At 36.4% G+C, this 22947-nt stretch overlaps 1 protein-coding gene across 4 annotated transcripts in view; it reads left to right on the top strand.

Moving 5' to 3' along the window:
* Nucleotides 1-19100, top strand: part of HACD1 (3-hydroxyacyl-CoA dehydratase 1) — a 37371-nt gene extending 18271 nt beyond the window's left edge. For 3 of the 4 annotated variants that reach the window (XM_059660375.1, XM_059660359.1, XM_059660351.1), the window contains exons 5-7: nt 768-889; nt 5541-5719; nt 9065-19100. In XM_059660375.1, coding sequence (XP_059516358.1) covers nt 768-889; nt 5541-5719; nt 9065-9147 — 384 coding nt within the window. In that variant the 3' untranslated portion in view covers nt 9148-19100. Of the gene's footprint in view, nt 1-767; nt 890-1438; nt 1522-5540; nt 5720-9064 lie in introns of all 4 variants that reach the window. The other variant, XM_059660365.1, reaches the window with a different exon arrangement.
* The last annotated feature ends 3847 nt before the right edge of the window (nt 19101-22947 follow it).

The following is a 22947-nucleotide window of genomic DNA, read 5'->3' as shown; positions in this document are numbered from 1 at the left end:
GGCATAAGTGTTCGGAGCATGTTCTGGAAAGAATACAAAATTTAGTGTCATCAGAGAGAGGTGTTGGGGATTTGGGGTGGGAGTTTGGGGTGGGGTTGGATCAAGTGTTTGCAGATGAAGTTAGAGAGATTTCTGAGCTCAGATTATAAAGAACCTTGAACTTCATGCTCAGGTGGTAGGATTGTATCCTTTCCTCTTAAATAGTGGGAATCCACTGAGACTCAAATCACAGGACTAGCTGCCTCCAATTTTGTTTGTTTGCTTCTTTGTTTTGCTTTTAAGAGAAGCTTTCACCCATGAAGAGAATAAAGCAGTGGAGAGATTTGCCAGGAGGCTGTCCCGATAGTCTGGGTGAGAGATGATAAGGCCCTGGTAGCAGGGCCAAAGATGAGTGGGCAGATCCAAGAGTTCGTGCTACAGTAGAATGGGTCTGATCTGATGACTAATAGGAAGCCGGAGGGTTAGACTGTTCCCATGCTGTTTTGAGGGGGCGATGTTGCCCTGGGATAGCTGAGTTATTGGCTGGAGTGAATTGTGAGAGAGAATCCAGTACAAAGGTGACCATTCCTGTGCTGAGGATACACTGAAGTTGTGTGTTTATAATGAATTACGTAGTGGTGACTGCATTAGTTTTCTGTATTACGTCTGTCTAACCCTACCATTCCATTATAATAAAAGACACACCGTAAATAATTAAGATACAATATCTTCATGGAGAAAAAAGCTCAAGCTCCAACAACACTGTGGATTTCTCTGTCATTCTGCAGATCCAGAATGAGGAGAGTGTGGTGCTGTTTCTGGTCGCGTGGACTGTGACAGAGATTACTCGCTATTCCTTCTACACATTCAGTCTTCTCAACCACTTGCCATACTTCATTAAGTGGGCCAGGTGGCGATGCCTTGTGGTTTAGTCTCTCACAGTCCTGTGCATGCGTATCTTGTTGCTGAGCTAACACCAGAGAATTAAAATTTGTGTTTCAGCCCTGCAATGCCAGGGTGCTGTTGTTGTGCATACTTAGCAAAACATTATCAGCTGCATTCTAAAGGCTTAAATGAATGATCAGAGAGAAATAATCTATATTTTTAGGAAATCAATATAAGACAAATTATATTAGTACCCTTAACCTCTAAACTGGTCATTCGTTTTTCTTTAAAAGCAAAATATACATTTTGGAAATTATATTAGATAAACAGTGTGCCAAAAACATGGCATTTTGTCTGATTGATTTGAATTATTTTAATATTCAATGTAGTATCTTCTACATACAATGTTAATTTTTTGTATGTATAAAATACTAAGCGACAGACATTTAAAAAATCACACTTATTTGAAATTGTATTATTTGGACTGGGAACAAAATTTATATTTCCAAGGTTCTAAATATATATATCCTAAAACAATAATTTTTAAAGCAAAAGATTTTTTTTATTTTTAAAGGTTGAATTCTTTGAGCAGCTGATATTTTACAAAATTATTATAAAAACAAGATTGTTCTTTGGAGAACAAACCGCAAAGCATAGGTTTGTTCATTTCATTTTCTGTTGTACTTAGAGTGGCAATCACATCAATAACAACTTAATGTGCTCTGCGCCAGCTGCATAGTTGAAATGCAGGCTTGAGCACAACAAAATCCCTGCCCACTCAAGATGGAGGAGGCAAAAAACGATCCCACTACCAGCTCTGTGAAATGCCAGGGGGTAAGAAGTTCAAGGAGGCACAGGATAAGAGATGTGCATCTCGTATACGTCTGTCCCACGTGGGTAGGATAAAAGGGTTTCACAGTATTTCCATTTCTTTACATTTGTCTGTTAAATTACAGAAATAATGATTTCTTTGTAAAAGGCTCACATAGCACAGAAGTTTGTAGAATAAACACAGAAAGTTTCTCTTTGTACTCTTACCTGACCCACTCCCTACCCCTTGGAGGGAAAAAGTGTGGCCTTTACCCACCCAGACTTTTTCATATTATCAAAAATGTGAACACAGTGTGAGTTTTTAAAAACATAAATAGGATGACATTATACTTGCTTTTTGTTTATATGTTGGAGATCTCTCTCTCTCTTTTTTTTTTTTTAAATCACTATAGGTATATTTAGATTTAGCTCTTTAACTCTTTAATATTCCATAGTATGACGGACCCAGTTTTGTATTGCTAGAATTTAGGTCATTTTCAATTTTTAAATGTTATAAATACGGCATCTCAAATAATGCTATATCCATATTTCTGATGTTTTTTAAAGCTCTGATATTTATACTCATACATTCCTGACTTGTTTGAAGGTAATCTGTAAGCTGGTGTCAGGTTTGTTTTGGATAATCACTATTGTGTTATATAATTTTTTAAACTTTTAAAAATATTTTATAGTTCTTTTTCAACATTTTTGGCTTACCATTTTGTATGTAATAAAATTCTTTAAAATTATAATTTTAGCTTAAACATACTGCCTGTCTTAAGAAAGTTGCATTACCATTTATATACGTGTTTGGTTGGTTTTATTCCTGTTGTTTCTGAATAAAACACACTCACTTTCGGTGATTGGGCCCATCATAATGTTGGCGGTTTGAAAGCTGTACCTAATCCAGAATGCTTGTTAGTGCCATTTTGCATGACCTCAGTCTTTCCGTCCTCTAACGCCTTTAAAAATATAAATTCATGATATAGCTTTTAAAATTTGCTGTTATTTATAACATTTGTGGAAGATAGTGGTCTTGAATGCTTTGTGTGTTTTCCTTTTGGGATGCATTTGCATGTTTTGAATTTCTGGAAGAGTTCACAATTCTGCCATAGCATTTAAAATTTGCTCTTCAGAAATCCTTTGTCAATTGCCTTGGTGTTAAATAAGGTACTGTAAAATCTTTCAAGTTTGAAATGCACCTGTTAGCATAATACATCATGTTAGTTCATTATAATTATATTTCGTGTCAAAAATTGTAAAGATCCCAACTGTCTATATATATATATTTGCCAACCCCCTTAAGGAACCTAAAATCATATTTGTACTTATGTTCAAATATTGAAGATATTGTTCTCAAATAAAGCTTCACTTTAGAAATGCCTTTTTATTTATAACTAGTTAGCCTACTGTGACAGTCTGAATACAACTTGATCCTATTTGTGTTAGAAGTATTCTTAGAAAGTCCACCAAACAGATCATTGTATATTGTTGTTTTCATTTTAATTTCCAGTTTAACTTTAAAAATATATTCCCTTCAAAAACTTTTAGGTGAAAATTAGGAATCTTTAAGGAACATTATATCTTTTTCTGAATGGTAGTTAAATCATACTGTCATCAGAACTTAGAGAGTGATGATGTAATCTTTTTAAAATACAAATAAAGTCAAATAAATTACACAGTTTATTCCCATTTTATTAAAAATAATCACTCTTTAAGGCTTTAAACGAGTTTATCATAGGAGTGATTTTTTTCTATTAAAGAACAGTGCTACCAAAAAAAGCTGAGAGTCACATAAAGTTAATAAAAATGACTTAAATAAGTTTGAATGTTTTACTTGAAAAAGGAATATAATATGTTCAGTAATATGATTTTAAATTGAGATAGGACAATGATATTGGAAAAGATTGATTTAAATGATACAAATAACTACACAGACTGGAAAGAAAGCAGGTTAGATATACTGAAGGAAAGGAGGGGGTAAACTGGGGCAGGAAAAGGATAATTTTTCTTTCTTTTTTTTAATATATATTTTTATTGATTTCAGAGTGGAAGGGAGAGGGAGAGGGAGATAGAAACATCAGTGATGAGAGAGAATCATTGATTGGCTGCTTCCTGCACGCCTCACACTGGGGATCCAGCCTGCAACCCAATCACCATGCCAACGCTCAGTCGCCATGCCGGCTGGGCCAGTTTTCTTTCTTTGCTAGTTAATCTATTTGGGCAAATAATTCTGTCCCTGTCGACCATCTTTTATCCTTGTATAACTGGCATCCTATATAATAAAAGCCTAATATGCTAAGTGTCCAGTCATCCAGTCGGCTGTTCAATCAATCATAGTGTAATATGCTATATGCTAAGGCTGCTCAACCACTCACTATGACGTGCACTGACCACCAGGGGGCAGACACTCCAACTGGTAGGTTAGCTTGCTGCTGGGGTCTGGCCGATCAGCCTGGCCTGCGCCCTCTCACAATCCGGAACCCCTCGGGGGATGTCGGAGAGCCAGTTTGGGCCAGATCCAACAGGCCAGGCTGGGGGACCCCACTGGTGCACGAATTCCTGCATCGGGCCTTTAGTATAGGAATAAGATTGTCTCTAGGCTTCTGTCATACTGACAAATTTGATTTTTCTTTATAAATATTTCTTAATGCCAACAAAATGATTAAATCAAATATGGATTCTTTTTCCACCAAAATTTTGACCTTAATTTTCAGCTACATAATGACTGACTTGGAGAAAAACTGTTTTCTTTAATGCCTTGGGTCCTTGAAGTGGCTGCTGCTGGACACCAGTAGGAACTTGGAGACTGTTGCCCTAACTGCAGCATAAATGATGCCTGGCCTGCTCTATGTCAGGGAACTTGCCACAGTCCACGTAAACAAATTGTGATTTTTGGATTTAGAATAGAACCTTTTTAGTTCTAATTTAAGCAAGCTAAACTATTTTTTTAAAGATTTTTTTTATTGATTTCAGAGAGGAAAGGAGAGGAAGAGAGAGATAGAAACACCCGCTCCTGGGGATTGGCCCACAACCCAGGCATGTGCCCTGACTAGAAGTCTAACCTTGACCTCCTGGTTCATGGGTTGATGCTCAACCACTGAGACACACTGGCCAGGCTACCTAAACTACAGTATTTATTAATGTAGGAGTTCAGGGGACAGCTTGTTTTACTTGTTTTGTTGTGATAGTAGTCTTAGACAATTACTGGTTACGATGCATTGGGTAATATCAGTTTTCTGAAATATTAATTCTCTTTTAATTAGTAACCACAAGGGTTTTCCAATTCCCTTCAAATAGGTAATTTCAAGGTTTAGATGTAAAATTAGGATCATAGCTGGTCTTTTAAAGCATAGCATTTTAATGATAAATGTGTAGCTTCAGAGGAATAAATCAGTCAGTTATGATTCCAGGTGTCAAAGAAGTTACCTTTAAAATACCTTACAAGCTTACATATGCTTTACAAATTAATACTTACACCCTTTAACCATTTGTACGCCATAAGCATCTATAGACACAAGCAGCAGACCTTTTTTTAATTAAATTCAAAATATTATTGCAATTAACTGGTCAAAATAGTTTAAAAACCGCATATACATGTAAAAATGTATAGTACTTTAAAGTAAGTTGACTACTTTATGATCTTGCCATTTGAAATGGAAACGGCTATGGGAAAAAAGGATGATAATTAAATTAATAAGCAAATGATTAAAGTAGGAAAAATATTAACCTTTTTATGTGAAGTTATTGTAAATATGTATAGGAAGGAGAATTTTTAAGTTTAAACATAGCAGTAGCAAAAGAACCATGATATAAAATTCAATATTTATTCTAGAAAAATAACTTTGAGGTTTTTCTTTTTCTAGATATAATTTTTTTATCATCTTATATCCTGTTGGAGTTGCTGGTGAACTTCTCACTATATACGCTGCCTTACCATATGTGAAGAAAACTGGAATGTTTTCAATAAGACTTCCTAATAAATACAATATCTCTTTTGACTACTATTATTTTCTTCTTATAACCATGGCATCGTATATACCATGTAAGTATGTATTTATTAGTACTTTGATTTAGCATATGCTATGAAAGTTTTTGGAAAGATATCATAATTGCTAGCTTAATAAGCAAGGAGAAGTAACAGCTTACAAATACATTAAAACTTCTATTCATGGAAATGCTCTAAAACTTGATTGTAGTGAAGGTTGCACAGCTGTATAAATTTACTAAACTAAAACTGTACACTTAAAATGGGTGAATTTTATGATATGAAAATGACATTTCAATAAATGTGTATATATAAAAAAAACCTCTATTCAATCCCACATATATGAAGAGTTAGAAAAGGCTTTTTCCAAGTTATGAGAAGAAAGGTAAGTAAATTAATTTACAAATGATTACCTTCTCAAAATTACTTTAAAATAAGCTAAGTATGATTTATTTTTTTAAAGAAAAGATAAAGCATGGGTCAGTGAACTATTTGTAAGCATTTAGAGTTACGTATCTGAATAGAAACATTTTATCCTAGAAAATGTCAGGTCATTTTTATCTATTCATTAAGCATATACTTGGAGAAATCATCTAGGAGTACTTTTTAGTCTTATATGTGTTGCTCTATGCTCTGGGAAATAAAGAAGCTACTTAAAATATTTTGAGTAACTCAGCCTCTTCTAATGTCTCATCATCTTTCAATAGTTGCAATGAATTAGTGAGGCTTCATTTAAGTACTAATGATATATGTTTAGGTCAAATTTTGATAGTCACTAGCAGGAAATAATGTAAAGCAAAGTGGTTAGTTACCCTTCTGAATAAAATTAGAGATTGGTGTCAGTGAGGGGAAAGGGAAATAAGAAAAGTTTATAGAATCTAAAGTCTACATTGATGCAGTGTAAAATATGTCATCTAAAGGGGATGAACATAAAAACTGGCCAGCACTTGGAGGCCTCCAATTTTTTAAAAATATTTTTATTGATTTCAGAGAGGAAGGGAGAGGGAGGGAGGGATAGAAACATCAACAATAAGAGGATCATTGATCGGGTGCCTCCAGCACACTCCATACTGGGGACCAAGCCCACAACCCGGGCATGCGCCTTGACCGGGAATTGAACCACGACCTCCTGGTTTATAGGTTGACCCTCAACCACTGAGTCACACCAGCCCAGCCAATTTTTAAGCTTTTCAAAAATCAAAAGGGACTTTTGTCAGTTAGTGTTTTTATTCCCCTCACTTGTACCATTTCAGCCTGACTCTCGTTAGATTTTCACCAGCGTTAGTTCAGGAGAGCTAAGGAGTGGTACACCTATGACAATTGTTTGTATCCCCTGCTTTTCCCGACACCCAGTGAATGGCAGCACACCTTGAGCAGAGCCAGACCTTGCTTCAGTGTCTGTCATACCATAGTTGCAGTTTCAGGGGTTGGGCTCGCATTCCTTTTGACCACTGAGATATCTGCAAGAAGACCCAGGGCCCAACAGATCACGGTTGAAACCAGCAAACTAATAACCTTAGGCCAGTGGTGGGCAAACTCATTAGTCAACAGAGCCAAATATCAACAGTACAACGATTGAAATTTCTTTTGAGAGCCAAATTTTTTAAACTTAAACTATATAGGTAGGTACATTGTTATTGACTTAATTAGGGCACTCCTAAGGCTTAGGAAGAGCCACATTCAAGGGGCCAAAGAGCCGCATGTGGCTCGCGAGCCGCAGTTTGCCGACCACGGCCTTAGACCATGTGTTTTCAGGTGTCCTGGGAAGCGTAGACCCCATCCTATGCCAGTAGCAGCTTCTCAGTTTATTATGCTGACATTTACCTGAGAGGCCCACTTGCTGGGAGATCAGTCAGCCAGGGCAGTGGTCGGCAAACTGCAGCTCGCGAGCCACATGGGGCTCTTTGGCCTCTTGAGTGTGGCCAGGAAGTTTCAATCGCACTGTATGTGGGCGCCCGCACGTGGTATTTTGTGGAAGAGCCACACTCAAGGGGCCGCAGTTTGCCGAACACTGAGGCCAGGGGGATGTTCTCCACTTGATTATTATTAGTAATGATAACTAATGTTGCTTTGCTTACTAAATTCCTTGCTAATTAAAATATTAAGAGTACTTTTTGAGTACTTATTTTAATTTTCAAACGAAGTATTGTTAGTTCTCATTTATCATGAGGACTTTATAGATTAGAGAGGTTAAGTGGATGGATTAAAAGTCACCCAGCTGGTAAATAAAGTCAGGATTTGAACTCAAGCCTACACTTAAACTCAGAATGTTGGAGAAGCATTTGCAATCACTGGTCAGTTAGCTTTAAGTATATATGACCTGAATATATTTAGACCTCTAGGTATAGTATGATGATTACATATATTAAGATGAGTAGTACCTACATATTAAAAAGTAAAATCTGTTGTGCATTTTTGCTCCATTTGAGCCGGTCTAAAAATACTTACCTGAAGTTGCTGAAGCTAGATATTCAAAGCTTGTTTTGTCATTAAAGTCATTGGTTTGATTATTCTGTGTTCCATTTTCAGGGATGTTTTTACATTTGTATTGTTGCTAGTTAATATGAATTTGTTCATCTATTAACGCTTACACTGTAATTTACATCAATGATTCACATTGACTCAGAATAATTTTCCAAATTTGATAGGGCAGATGACAGTTTGTCTAACTGACCTAATACACGCACATGTATGTGATTGTATAGAACAGACTACCCTTATACCCAGCCAAGAGGGGCCTCTGCTCTGGGCCCTGTTCTGGCTGTCCACTGATCACCTCTCCACCCCTCGCCTTCTAGATCACACTTTGGAAACCCAGAACCATGGAATTTGCTGCCCACATGGCACTGAGTGTACATCTAGGCACTGCATAGGCCTCCTCCCCAACCTGTTCTCCTGAGGGCTAACCATGTCGGCAGTGTACACGGCCCTGAAATCCAGGGGTAGCTAGGGGCAGCTGTTTGTGAGGGGTATGGATGGGGGTATGAGTTGTGTGGGCTTGCATATCCACACATATATTCACAATACCCCTCGTGATATAGGACAGCCAATGGAATGGAGAGCAGGGGGCCAGGCGGGCAGCTCTTCTGTGCTGGAATGTTCTGGCACAATATTCCAAATTATTACTAAATTCAAACATGGCCTTCCAGGTCATCATGAAAGTATATTTGTCAAGGTAGTATTAAAGTTTGCTATGAGACCTCACAGCTTACGGCATTAAAGTATTTAGGCAGATGGTCTATGGCCTCCATTTGTATTCTCACCCAGAGCTCTGTAAATACTAAGGGGTAGCAGGTGGCATTTGATGTGCTTGCTTTCAAACTTTGCCACTTTTAAGAGGTTTCAAGTTTAAATAATTTCCAACAATAGCTTATCTTTCTTTGTTTTCTTTTTTCAATGAAGTGTTTCCACAACTCTATTTTCACATGTTACGTCAAAGAAGAAAGGTGCTTCATGGAGAGGTGATTGTAGAAAAGGATGACTAAATGACCTCTACAAACAAGGTGCTTTTTCCAGAATAACCAGGATTACTTGAGTCCAAGTTTTAATAACAAGAATAAACAACTTCATGAAATACTACAGATTGTATTATTTCTTCAAATATACCTTGAGATACGTGGTGTTTGCCAATATTTGTCTTCACACTGTGCCATGTCCATTTTCTACAAGAACTATGCAAGTATTTATCAACTCCTGGGTAGGCGATCATCATTAAGAAAATGGTGTATTACTTGCAAAAAACCCTTTTGTTAGTTTTTTTTAGTTTCACTAAATTGTTATGCTCAAAGCTTTAAAAACCAATATTTAGTAATTAGTTTTGTGATTTAACATATTCCTGCCAATAATAATTTATGTGATATTTATAAATGAAAGTAAATACAGAGTTATAATAGCTTATTAATAATGTATTGGTGTTTCTTGAAACCAAAAGCTATTTTTTCAAGTTATAAGGGAGCATTTTGACTAATAACAGTTTTTGGAAGCATGGATATACTTTACTGTCATGAGACTTTTGATATAGATGTCACAATTGGTAAATATTATTTGAAAATATGTCTACACCATTGAAATTACTTACATTACTAAGCAAATTTATTTTTATTTGAAATTGCCATTCTAAGATAACCCTTTCAACTCTAAAGATTTTAAAGGATTAGAAACAACATAAGTATATACTTTGCCTCCCTTATTAAAAAAATAAAGACATTAGGTCTGATCATAATATTGCACTCGGAATTCTGGCAGGGAAAGGCTGCTCTATTCCATGGAATCGTCTAATAAAAATCATGTTATAATAACATTTTTGAGGTACTGAGGTTAAGAAGTTTTGGGCTATGGCCTGAAAAAGACTCATTTTATCTGAATTGCACTGGAAAGCAAGTCTTACAGTAAAGCCCTCTGTGTGTTTAATAGAATGATACACTGAAAGATATACTTTTAAACTGTTTTAATTCTAAAGTAGGTCCTTTAAAAATTTTCCTCCTTCTGTTAAGATATGCTGCTTAGTCAAGTAAACTAACCCAGTTTAGAGAGAACACTAAATATGTGACTTTAAAAGAGAAGGAACTTTTGCCTACCGTAATATATAGGCATAATTTTGGCTTGAAATGTTCTGTTATTGCTTGTGTTTACATCAACATGTAACATTACACTTCAACATTTTGTTACCACGTCCTTTTCAAATGATTTCACGTGATTTGTAGTTCAGAATAGTTTTGCAAACTCTCATTTTAGATAACTTGAATTTTATAAGGTGCTATTTCTTTTATTACATTATATTGTAATATTTCCTGTGCAGCTTAATGTTTTAATGAGCAATTATGTATTAGGTTACTAATTCTCAAAATGCTGATGTACATTCTCTGCTTACATGGCTTGATTAGTTTTCATTTTGAATTTTTATATGGAAGAGATTTTCAGGGAGATTTTATCTTTGGTAATATAGTATAAAACGTTCACATATTTATCTTGTTAGATTCCTGTCTTATGAAAAATACTTCAAATCCTTTTCCTGAAATTTGTATTAATTCAACTCATGCTTCCTTTGAGCAACTGTACTACTTTTTTTTACCCCCGCTTAAGTTGTGGAATATCTTGAAGTAGAAATTGTGATTAACTTTAATTAGAAAGGAAAATGCCCCTCGTGCACTGTTGGTGGGAATGCAGATTGGTGGAGCCCTGTGGAAAACAGTATGGAGTTACCTCAAAAATTAAAAATGGAACTGCCTTATGACCCAGCAATTCCACTTCTGGAAATATATCTGAAGAAACCCAAAAACACTAATTCGAAAGACTTTATGCACCCCTATGTTCATTGCAGTATTATTTACAATAGCCAAGATTTGGAAGCAGCTAAGTGCCCATCAGTAGATGAGTGGATAAAAAACTGGTATATTTACACAATGGAACACTACTTGGCCGTAAAAAAGAAGGAAATCTTACCTTTTGTGACAGCATGGATGGACCTAGAAAGTAATAAACGAAATAAGCCAGTCAGAGAAAGACAAGTGCCATATGATTTCACTTACATATGGAACCTAACGAATAAAATAAACTAACCAACAGAAACAGACTCATAGATACAGAGAACAGACTAACAGCTATCAGGGGGGTAGGGGTTGGGAAGCTGGGTGAAAAAGGTGAAAGGATTAAGCAAAAAAAAACCCAAACATGCTCTCTCTCTCTCTCTCTCTCTCTCTCTCTCTCTCTCTCTCTCTCTCTCTTTCTCTCTCTCACACACACACCCCAGTATGGTGATTACCAGAGGGAAAAGGGGTGGAGGGAGGCAGAAGAGGGTGAAGGGGGGATAAATGGTAATGGAAGGAGACTTGACTTGGGGTGGTGAGCACACAATTCAATATACAGATGATGTATATAGAGTTTTACACCTGAATAAATGCCACCCTTATAAATAAAATAAAATTAAAAACTAAAAGTACAAACTCATAGAGATCAGGACATATCTTACACTAAATCTGTATGCCCACACTGCAGTATGTGTAAAAGGTATTTGATAAATTCATATGGAATGATAAAAATGCATCAAACTCTTCAGTGACCTATGGTAATATACTCAAAGTATGCATAAATACTAGTATGCATAACTTCAGTTTATCTTCAGTATCTCCTATTTCAACTAATTCTAAACCATTCTGTGTAGAAAATAAAGTGCTTAAATGGTACTTTGATTTAAAGAAGAGAAAGTATTTGAAAGCCCTTTGCACATGTTTCCTGTGGACTGTACCTTTTTTTGGATTGCTTCTGAAGTCACCATAAGTGTTGAGTCAGGGTTTGAATCAAGTAGAACCTGAATTCGGTCCTGTAGACATGTATCAATAAATTTTAATACTAGCAACTTTCTATTAGCTTGGTGACATTCCTTCAAATTCTGGTTTTAAAATTTTAATAACTTTATAGCTTGATGTATTATATAATATATACAATGTCTTATTTTTCTTGGTCTTAATTTGATATTAATACAGCAACATCTCTGCTAGGTTATAGCTTCATAAAAACAGCATGTCAAAATAAATATTTAAAACTTCATTTTCACCAAAAGCTTTTGTGACTTGATTTCTGATGATTTTAAGAAACATTATTTTTTCATCTTTAGATTCGTAAGTATCTAATTATCATTCAACTCTTATTGTTTCTAATGATATGTTGCAAATGATATGAAATTATGTAATAATACTTTTCCCCCCTACCACAAATATTTATTTTGTGCCCAGTGTGTGTCAAATACTGTTGTAGGGAATTACCATCTTCCTCCTGTTATACCTTTCTCTGCTCAAATCTTTGACATATTTACCAGGTTAAATTGGTTAGGAAATTACATTGCAAAATAATTATCTATGCTTTAACAAAATATAGTGCATTGGTAATCTGATGGTTGCAGGGTTCTTTGTTATTTATATATGTATAAGTGTGTCAGAGCACCACTAAATAGATAACATTCTGGTTTAAAACTAGTTCAAACAAACTAAAAACAATCATTGAATATAATCGATAAAATAGCCCGGCCAGATTGGCTCAGTGGTTGAGCATCGGCTATGAACCAGGAGTTCACGGTTCAATTCCTGGTCAGGGCACATGCCTGGGTTGCAGGCTGGATCCCCAGTGTGGGGGCATACAGGAGGCAGCCAATCAATGATTCTCATCATTGATGTTTCTATCTCTCTCCCTTTCTCTCTGAAATCAATAAAAATATATTTTTAGAAAAGGATAAAAAAATTATTGTCATTTAAAAATAACTATAAAAAGCAGCATTTAAAATATTTTGTAAATGAATGTGCAAAAGGTAGGGGTATTTTTATTTAACATATGTAGATCTGAAATATACATGTAATTGATAGGATAAAAATATGAGTAACACAGTTATGAAAGCATTAAATGGAATTGAAAGTACAATTTCTTCATATTTTTAGGCTAAATTTATAAAACATCTTAAATAGATAATTCAAAACAGCTTAAATATATAACCTAAACGTTTTAGCTTTTTTTTTAGTGTTCTTGTAACAACTTTTAAAAATATATTTATCACCTGGCCAGCATGGCCCAGTGGTTGAGCTTCAACCTATGTAGCAGGAGGTCTCGGTTTGATTCCTGGTGAGGGCACATGCCTGCATTATGGGTTCAATCCCCAATGAGGGGCATGCAGGAGGCAGCCAGTCAATGATTCTCTCATCATTTATGTTTCTATCTCTCCCTCTGCCTTTCTCTCTGAAATCAATAAAAATATATTTTCAAAAAACATCTTTATCAATTTTTTAGAAGTATTTTTTCATTGATCTCAGAGGGGAGGGGGGGAGGGATAGAACCATAGATTGGCTGCCTCTTGCACGTCCATTACTGGGGATTGAGCCCGAAACCAGGTATGTGCCCTGGCCAGGAATTAAACCAGCGACCTCCCGGGGCATGGGACGACAACCAAGCAACGGGGCTACACGGGCCGGGCCACTTCTGTATTTGAAACCTACAGAAACGCTGCAAAAATGTAGGAAACCTTCACTTGAATTCCCCACATGTTACCATTTTGTTTGATTTGCTGTTGTTTTCTCTCCGTATGTATTCATAATATTTTGTGAATCATTTGAGAGAAGTTGAAAACATTAACCCCTAATTGCTTCAGTGCCTATTTCCTAAGAATAAGGACATTTCTGACATAGCCACAGTACAGTGATCAAAATCAGGAAATTAACATTGATAGAATCCCTTTAAGCCACAGGGTTTGTTTAAATCTCATCAGCATGATGTTCTGAGCACGTGTATATTCTGGGACCAGGTCCAATCCAGGTCAGGCATTACATTTAGTTTTCATCTCCTTTAGCCTCGAGCTGATCCTTACTGTTTTCTTCGTGTTTCATGACTGACATTTCAACAGAACCAGGCAGGTATTTTATAGAAAGTCCCTCCATTCAGATTTGTTTGATGTCTCATCATTAGATTTAATTCACTCCTGAGCAGGAATTTGATTTGTTCCACTTTCTAATGATACTAATTTTGATGTTTTAGGGTTTGTGGTTTTTAATATTTTTTAAAAATATTGTTTGTTGCAGAGTAACATAGATATCTTGCAAGTAGAAGGCCTTTTGGCCTAATTCTTCGGAGTTTGACTTTGACATATGGCACTGGGATTTTTATTTTTTACCTGAATATGCCTGTGCTCTGATACATGAAAATGAATGTCTTTTTAAATGCTTAAAAAGTAGTAAATTCTTTTACACATGCAATTTCCAGGCATATTATTAACTCACCTTTATATTGGCTTTTATGCTGCTAGATTGTAAAACTCTGTGTAATTAATACACTTTGGTTTTGCTTTATAATTCATAACTACAGCATTCTGTTCTTACATTATTATATACCCTTACCATAATATTCTGCTTTACTAAAATGATATATAATGTATGATTGAAATTCCTTTAAAATACATTTTATTTCTTGATTTATAATGGTGTGTTACCCCTATAAATACATATTTTAATTTGTTTTTATTGATTTTTAGATAGAGAAAGGGAGAGGGAGAGAGAAACATTGATTGGCTGCCTCCTGAATGCCCCCTACTGGGGATCAAGCCAGCAACCTGGGCATGTCCCCTGACTGAGAATCAAATCAGTGACCTCTTGATGCTCAGTCCACTGAGCCACACCAGCTGGATCTTACCCCTATATTTTTATATGCAATTTGTACAATTTGAGAATTAAAAATTATTCTTAAGTCCACTTAACACTTTGTGGTTTTAGGGTACATTGAGGATAATGACTGTGCAACAATTATTTTCAGACTACAGCTTTTATGAGTCATCTGAGGACCCAGAGTCCCTCCCTTAGAGATTTTGCATCAGTGGCTGTGGGGCTGTGAACTCCTCTTCTTTGGCAAGGTGCTGGGCAGTCCTGATGCAGGCAGCTTAGTTGTTTCACTACCCTTTGAGAAACACTGCAATAGTGAAATATCAGGGTTGAGGGACATGAATTTTTCCAAATCCCATATTCAATGTACATACAGAACTGAAAAAACCCAGCATTCCTATGTCATTATAATCAAAATGGATGCCATAGTTTTAAGTTTATAAAAATGAAAAACTTGATATTTGCAAATATGAAGTAGTAAGACATTTTGTATGTGTTTTTATAGCCATACAATTGATCTGTTCATTCACTTAAGTAATGTAGAGCATAAGACAGGTAACAGTAGTAAAATCCAGATTAATAGTCAGTTTTTTTGTTGTGCTGAATTTAATGACATGAAATAAATGGACAGCATTATAATTAGAAACTGTTAAAAGATTTTTCTTTAGTAGTATTGTTAATTGAACAGAACCTCTAGTGGTTTGTTTTTTTAATAAAACATTTTAGGAATAAATTCAACATTGTGGAAAACATACATGGTCCAGTTTTTGAGAAATCTGCATGACAGGAAGTAATTATAATTTGCCTAAATGATTTTTAATTGAATCCTAAATTGACCAAAATAGGTTTGTGGCAAAATAGATATGTTCAGAAGCTGTTTGTTTTTTTTTAGTTAAACTTTAATTGAAATTAAGTCCCTTAGAACAGAAATAAATTTTATGAATAGAGGAAATGAAAAATTAATTTACCTTAAGTGTACTTGAGAAAAAATAGACTTTAAAACAATTTTCATCTTGGAGAATGTACATTTTTAAGTCTCAAATATTAAATTATTTTCAAAACTTAATTTACAACTTAATTTATATCTTGCATATTTGCTTCAAAATCTGGTGTTACTTTTTTGTTTCAATTCCAAAATCAACATATATGAGATAATGTATATTATAAAAACTGAATTTGCAGCATTCAAAGCATACATATTTTTATGAAAATATTTTGGAAAGTTCAGAATTTATAGAGGAGTTGAGATTTTAGTAATCAGTATGAGCTACACAGTGTGTTAAATAGTGAAAGTTAAATATGTGCATGGCTAGAAAAAAGGCTTTAATGGTTATATTTTGAAAATATTGGTTATTTTACAGGTTGAACATGTTCATAGTTATGAAGGATTTTTGGCCCTGGAAAATTCCTAGTTATTTATTATGTTATGGGGTTAACTGCTTTCTGTAAATGCATTCATATAGTTTTTGAGAAAGCATTTAAAAGGTATTTTCTGTGAATTAAATTTACATGCACATATACTTTGCAAGCACACATTGAGTTTTCTTTAAAATATGGTTTCTGTTGGGTAAACATTAAGAGAAGATAAGAAATTACCACATTTATTTAAAAGTTTTGTGGAATTAGGTCTGAGCTGTTTAGTACCAGGTCTAGTTTGTAGTGAAATTAAATAGATTAAAGCTATAAATATTTATTTAGTGGTAAAGAGTAAATGGATTTATTTATTGGCAAATACTAGCAAAATAAAAATTATAAAGTATATGTTAGGATATCAATATTATTAGACTGATGATGCATATGAAATTCTGTTTCATCAGTCATATTCTTTGGTGGAATGGTGACATGTGTAATGAATGGTTAAGGACTGGGGCCTGGGAGTGAGACTTGTACTAATTTGGGAAAAAGTACTTAACTTTCTTCAGCTTGAAGATCCCTCATCTGTAACATGGGGTAAGAAGTTGTCTGAGTTGCAAATGGGATAACATCTATAATTATGTAGCACAGAGCTTGTCAAATATAAGTACACGCTAAATGTTAGCTATTAATGACATGTTTTGCTTTTAATGATTTTATAACAACTATATTGTGCCAGGTGACATTTCTAAAGTCATACCAAACCCACTATTTCTTGAGTAGAATTTTAAAAAATATATATTTTTTATTGATTTCAGAGAGGAAGGGAGAGGGAGAGGGAGATAGAAACATCAATGATGAGAGAGAATCATTGATTGGCTGCCTCTTTCACGGCCCCCACTGGGGATCGAGCCCACTACATAGGCATATGCCTTAACCAGGAATTGAACTGTGACCTCTTGATTCATAGGTTGATGCTCAACCACTGAGCCATGTCAGCCAGGGTCTTCGGTAGAATTTAATATTACTTATAGAGAATTATTTTAGTACTACAGGCCCGGTGCACGAATTCGTGCACCAGTGGGGTCCCTCGGCCTGGCCTGCAGGATCGGGCTGAAACCAGCTCTCCAATATTCCCAAGGGGTCACGGATTGCAAGAGAGCCCAGGCCAGGCCGAAGGATCCCACGGGTGCACGATCAGGCCTGGGGAGGGATGTGGGAGGTTGGCCAGCAGGGGAGGGACCACGGGAGGGCTCCAGGGCATGTCCGGCCTGTCTCACTCAGTCTCTATCAGCCAGACCTCAGCAGTAAGCTCACCTACTGGTTGGAGTGTCTTCCCCCTGATGGTCAGTGCACGTCATAGCTAGGGGTTGAGTGACCTTAGCATATCATTAGCATATTATGCTTTGATTGGTTGAATGGACGACCAGGCACTTAGCATATTAGGCTTTTATTGTATAGGATCATTTTCTTTTCCTACATTTTTTTCTACTTTGATCTGTTGGAAAGATTGCTTCTATTGAACTATTTTTCTTGAATTGGAAGACTATAGTTTCATTTAGTAGTAGAACAGTGGAAAGCGGCTACCTATGAATTGTTCTCCTTTAGGACATGTGTGGTATCCGGATGGTCGTGCCTTCTGATAGTGTTTCCAATAAGGCAGAGGCTTCCGTGAGAAACTCTCCAGCCAGCCTGGCCCCCTGGCAGGGCTCGTGGTGAAGGAAGAGGGGGCTCAGATCCCCTGATAGGAGCATCAGGGGTGGGAGGGCATGACCACTATTGTTACAACAGATCCTTTTAGAGAATTCCATTGTGTCAGCATGATATTAATAATTTTTATGTTTGTTGTTAATAGAAGAATATAAAAGCTTTATAGAGTTCTCAAATGAAGAATTCCTTAATCAGAATATGATGAAATAATTTTATTTGGAAATGTCTCATTAATCTGCAATTGTTAGCAATAAGATGACTTTTCAAAAAACTTAAGTTCATCTTATGTCCCCGTTTAAAAAAAATAGATGTACATCTCTGTTATCTTAGATGGTGTGCAAAATATAGATAATAAGTTATCTTCTATTGTTTTTAATCTGAAAAACTAGATGACCAAATTGGCTAGAATTGACTGACGTCATATGGCCCAGATGTTATGGTTTCAGATGAGGTGAGTTCACTGGTTTTAGAAGGAACATTGCAGCTTCTTTTGGCTGATCAGAAAGGTCAAAATTAAAACAATATAGAATGACACAGGGTAAAACATGTAAATTTCTCTTCACTTGTTCCATTTTTTTCCAATACTAGCATTAATAACAGCTTGGTATCTTCAGACTTTATAAAACACACATTCATCCTTTCTATTTTTGTTTGCACACACACACAGAGTTAATTAAAAGGAAATAATCTATACATACTTTATACAATTTTGCACAATGTCTTGGAGATTCATGCATGTACATATATTGCATGTTATGTCTTGTATTTCTCTGTTGATGGACATTTTTGTTTACAATCTATAATTATAACCATGTCATAATAAAGTAGTAATGATAATAATAGTAATATCAACTGGTAACATTTATTGAAAGTATGTATCAGGTATGTGCTAATTTATCTCATTTATAATTAACAACCAAATAAAGTATACACTATTAAAATAAACATTTTATCAGTGAAGGTTTTTAGTTTCAAAGAGGTTAGTAACAGGCCCAAGTATATCATACCTTTGTACAGTTGTATGCATGTAAGAGATTTGTATGTGTAAGATTGTCAGGTGAAAGGGAATATTTCACCATTTTTAATTTGCTAAGTTGTGTTCCAAAAAGCTTTATCAATTCAAACTTAGCATCAAGGTGTGGGAGCACCTGTTTTCTTATATTGTTACACTAAATAGTGCAAATCTTTTAACTTTTCCAACTTGTACTTACCTGATTATTAAAATTGAACATATTTTATGCTTACTGGTTATTTGTATTTTTTCTGTGAATTGCCTTTTCATATTGTTTTCCCACAATTCTGTGGAATTGTTAGTCTTTTTTATTGCTTTGTAGGTGCATATAAGTTGTATTCATGTATGCGTATGCTTTGACATATGTTTCCACCAAGTGCTTATGTTTAGCTTTGTTTATGATGGCTTTTGTCTTACAGAAGACTTAAATTGTTATGTACCAAATCTGCTGATTTTTTTCCTTGACTTTACAGTTTGCTTAAAAAGACTTAGTTACCTCAAAATATTAAGTACATTTTCTTTTATTCTTATAATTTTTATGGGTTGTGTAACTTTCTTTTCATTTGAAATGTTGAGTGTTACAGTATAGGGTAGGGATCTATTTATCTTTTACCTGCATGAATTCCATATTTTTCTAGCAGTATTCATTGAACGCAGCTTTTCTCTCACTGAAGTGAAATGCTGCCTGTGATGTGTGTCAGGGGGACCTTTCCTTCCAAAGTTACTTGAGTGTACACTTACTATTATAAGACCAAGGAAAAGATTCTTGGACTTGTCACAGGTGTAGGGGACTTGTGTGTTTCATTTCCCATTCTTTCCTCTATTTTTTGTCTCCAAGTCTCTTCAAATACAAGCACGAATCTGCTTTCACTTGGAATGGAAATATTTGTTGGGTGATGGTGTGTTTTGTGTGGCAACTTATGGAGAGTGATGCTATCAGTTTGGAATGCCTGGGGCACACACCTGGGCCCCTATGTACCCTGCCCAGAGCCACTGTTGTGGCTGGACCAGGCCATTGAGGTGGTTCTTATTATGATTGCAAGTTGCCTCCCAGCAACAACCACTAGGGAAGTTTGATAAAACAAAGTTCATTACTCACAGGCCCTGGAGGCCACCCAGGAAGGTCATGCATAAAGAGAGAGAGCCGGAACCAAGGGTTCTTCTTAGAACCCTAGGATTTTGAGGGTTTACTCTTCATTGGTGAGTTTAAAACGAACAGGAATGAAAGCATGGGAAAGGGAAAGCAAGTTGACAAACGGTCAGTTATCTAAGTCACCTAGGGCTTGATAAAAAGGGGAATTTCATGGGTGAGGTGGCATGTTGTGTAGCTGGACAGGTGTTTATACAAGATGGGTGTCTTTGAAATGGGAGTCTCAGACTTAATGTCATCCACTTACATGGCAATCAGAACTAATTGTAGGAAAAATCCATTAAAGATCTACTTGTTGATTATTTTTTCTTCTTATAAGGGCAGATCTCAATGAGAAATGGTATATTTGTCCATTTCTGATTCTAGAGATAAAAGGGAACCACACATATTTTAAAATTTCTTATCTTTTGATGGACTGTGTAGAAATCCTTTAGTGGGACAAATAGCATTTTAATGTAGAACTAGCAATATGGTAGAAGTTTCTTTTTTTTTTTTTTAAGAAATATGATTGTAAAATTGAGTTTCCCACATAGGAAAATCCCCAAGATATATCATTAATGGGGGGGGAGGGGAAACAAGGGGTGTAACAGTGTGTATATCTTGTTTAAAAAGTAGTAGTAGGAGAAATGTATATTTGTATGTAATTAACAAAAACTCTAGAAAGATATCTAAGAAAATAAGGATAGTTTTTATCTATTATGGGCAAAGGTGGGAGTGAATCTGACCAGGCATGGGGAAAAATAGAGAGAGATGTTTTGCTGGCTACAATTTAAAACTATCTAGATTTTGAACAATGTGGAAGTATTACTCATATTCTTTTTTTTATAAAGAGGGAGGCATGGCCAGTCATCAAACATGGCAGAAATTTCAGTGAGGCAAGAATGGGAAGGGGCCTATCTGAGGTTTCCCAATGATTTGTTAAATTATGAGGTTTACCAGAACCGATTCTTTGAAGTGTCAGTGGCAGACACAAGACTGCATGCAGTGAATCGCAATGTGAATGAGAAGTATTTTTTAGAATACATTTCTGAATTAAGAAACCACTGCAAAATAGTGGCTTTAAACAGTAATTTTACTCTCACGATTCTCATCTGAGTTGACTGGGCTCAGCTGGATAGTTTTTATTTTTATTTTAAATTCTTTATTGTTTAAAGTATTACATAAGTCTCCTTTTTCCCCCATTGACCTCTCCCAGGCTGCCCCTTACCCCCAGCACATGCCCTCATTCCCTCCCCGCCACACCCCACCCAGTCTGTGTCCACTGGTCATGCTCATATGCATGCATACAAGTCCAGCCCCCTCCCCCCTGTAGGACCGCCCCGCCCCCCCCCCCCCCCCCCCCCCCGCGTTCCTTCATAGTTTTGTTGCTGCTGCTGTTCATGTGATGTCAGCTCATCACCTGGGGACTCAGGGGATGGGGGTGGGGTAAAAAAGTCGTGCTGGTCCTGAGATACTTAAACTATCAAAAATGCTTGCTTATAGATGCCCTGTCCCTGATGAGGAGAATAAAAGGGATTTCCTTAATGTAATAACTAGTATCTACAAACAGCCTAGTGCCTGTTTCCCTTGTCACAACAAGACAAATGTGTTCACTGGTACATTTTCAGTTCCACCTTATTCTGGGTGAGTGCATAAGGATGAGGAAGAAAGACACAAAAATGTCATTATTCACAGATGATATTGCAAAAATTCAGACATCAAATAAGGCATTCCTGATGATCAGAAATAAAGAAGTGATAGTTGTAATAAAGATTGCAGAAATAGAAATGTCAGTGACAAAATGAAAGGTGGTTTGTGATAGAGAATTCTAGTTGTCTTCCAAATCTGCTCTCCACTTTGATGGTAATGGAGCCCTTGAGTGACAACTTGGCACTGAAAATAAGGATATTTTCCAGTCCCCTTACTGCTAGGCGTGGCCGCGTGACTAAGTTCTAGGAAATGGAATGTGAGTGGAAGTGACACATGCAGCTTCCAGTAAGCATGCTCTTAACAGAATGCGGCTGTGGTGGCAGTGATCCATGTTGGAAAGTGATGGGTCTTGGGCCTCCCTGGGAATAGTGGGGCAACCGGAAAAAGGAGCACGATCTCTACCACCAGGGAGCAGCCACGGGGCTGCTGAATACAGCTGTGCGGTTGTCGGTCTTCTTAGCACAGCAGGCACCCTTCCCACAGCCCACCGTGTGGATGGGTCCCCATGGGTTGGTGCACTGCACATCTCATGGGAGTCCAGAGCCACCTGCAAAGGTAGGCTGGCCTGGAGGAGCAAGTCTTGGCAAGCTTATTCCTGGACTGTTTAAACTACTGTCATTCTGAATCTGGCTTATAGCTTCTGAACCCAAATTACAGGTAATACAGGATTCGGAATTAGGAATAGGCTACAGTGTCCTTGAGCAAAGAAACGAAGTCACAGGGAGTAGTCAACCAAGGGGCAAGATGAATGTCACATTTGTTGAGAGAATGCTATGTGCAAGGCTCTGTGGTAAGAGCTGGTGGCACATAAAGGACAGTTCCTGCCCTCCAGGAACTTAAAGTCTAGTGGGGGGAAACTCATTTATAAGTACCAATAACTTAAGGGAAGCCGAGCCGGTTTGGCTCAGTGGATAGAGCGTCGGCCTGTGGACTCAAGGGTCCCAGGTTCGATTCCGGTACCTTGGTTGCGGGCACATGCCCACTGGGAGGCGTGCAGGAGGCAGCTGGTCGATCTCTCTCATCGATGTTTCTGACTCTCTATCCCTCTCCCATCTTCTCTGTGAAAAATCAATAAAATATATTTAAAAAAGAGTTTATAAAAAAAATAGCTGAAGGGAATATATCTTTCTAGGAATTTTTCATCTATGAAGAAAAATATAAACCAATAATTTTAATACATGGGGGTGCATGAGTGTGGCTCTGTGGGTAGCAGCCTAGCAGGAAAAGACATTTATACCAA

The sequence above is a fragment of the Myotis daubentonii genome, chromosome 1 (assembly GCF_963259705.1).
Source record: "Myotis daubentonii chromosome 1, mMyoDau2.1, whole genome shotgun sequence".
NCBI classification, from domain to species: domain Eukaryota; kingdom Metazoa; phylum Chordata; class Mammalia; order Chiroptera; family Vespertilionidae; genus Myotis; species Myotis daubentonii.
This window is presented reverse-complemented; position numbering and strand designations above follow the sequence as displayed.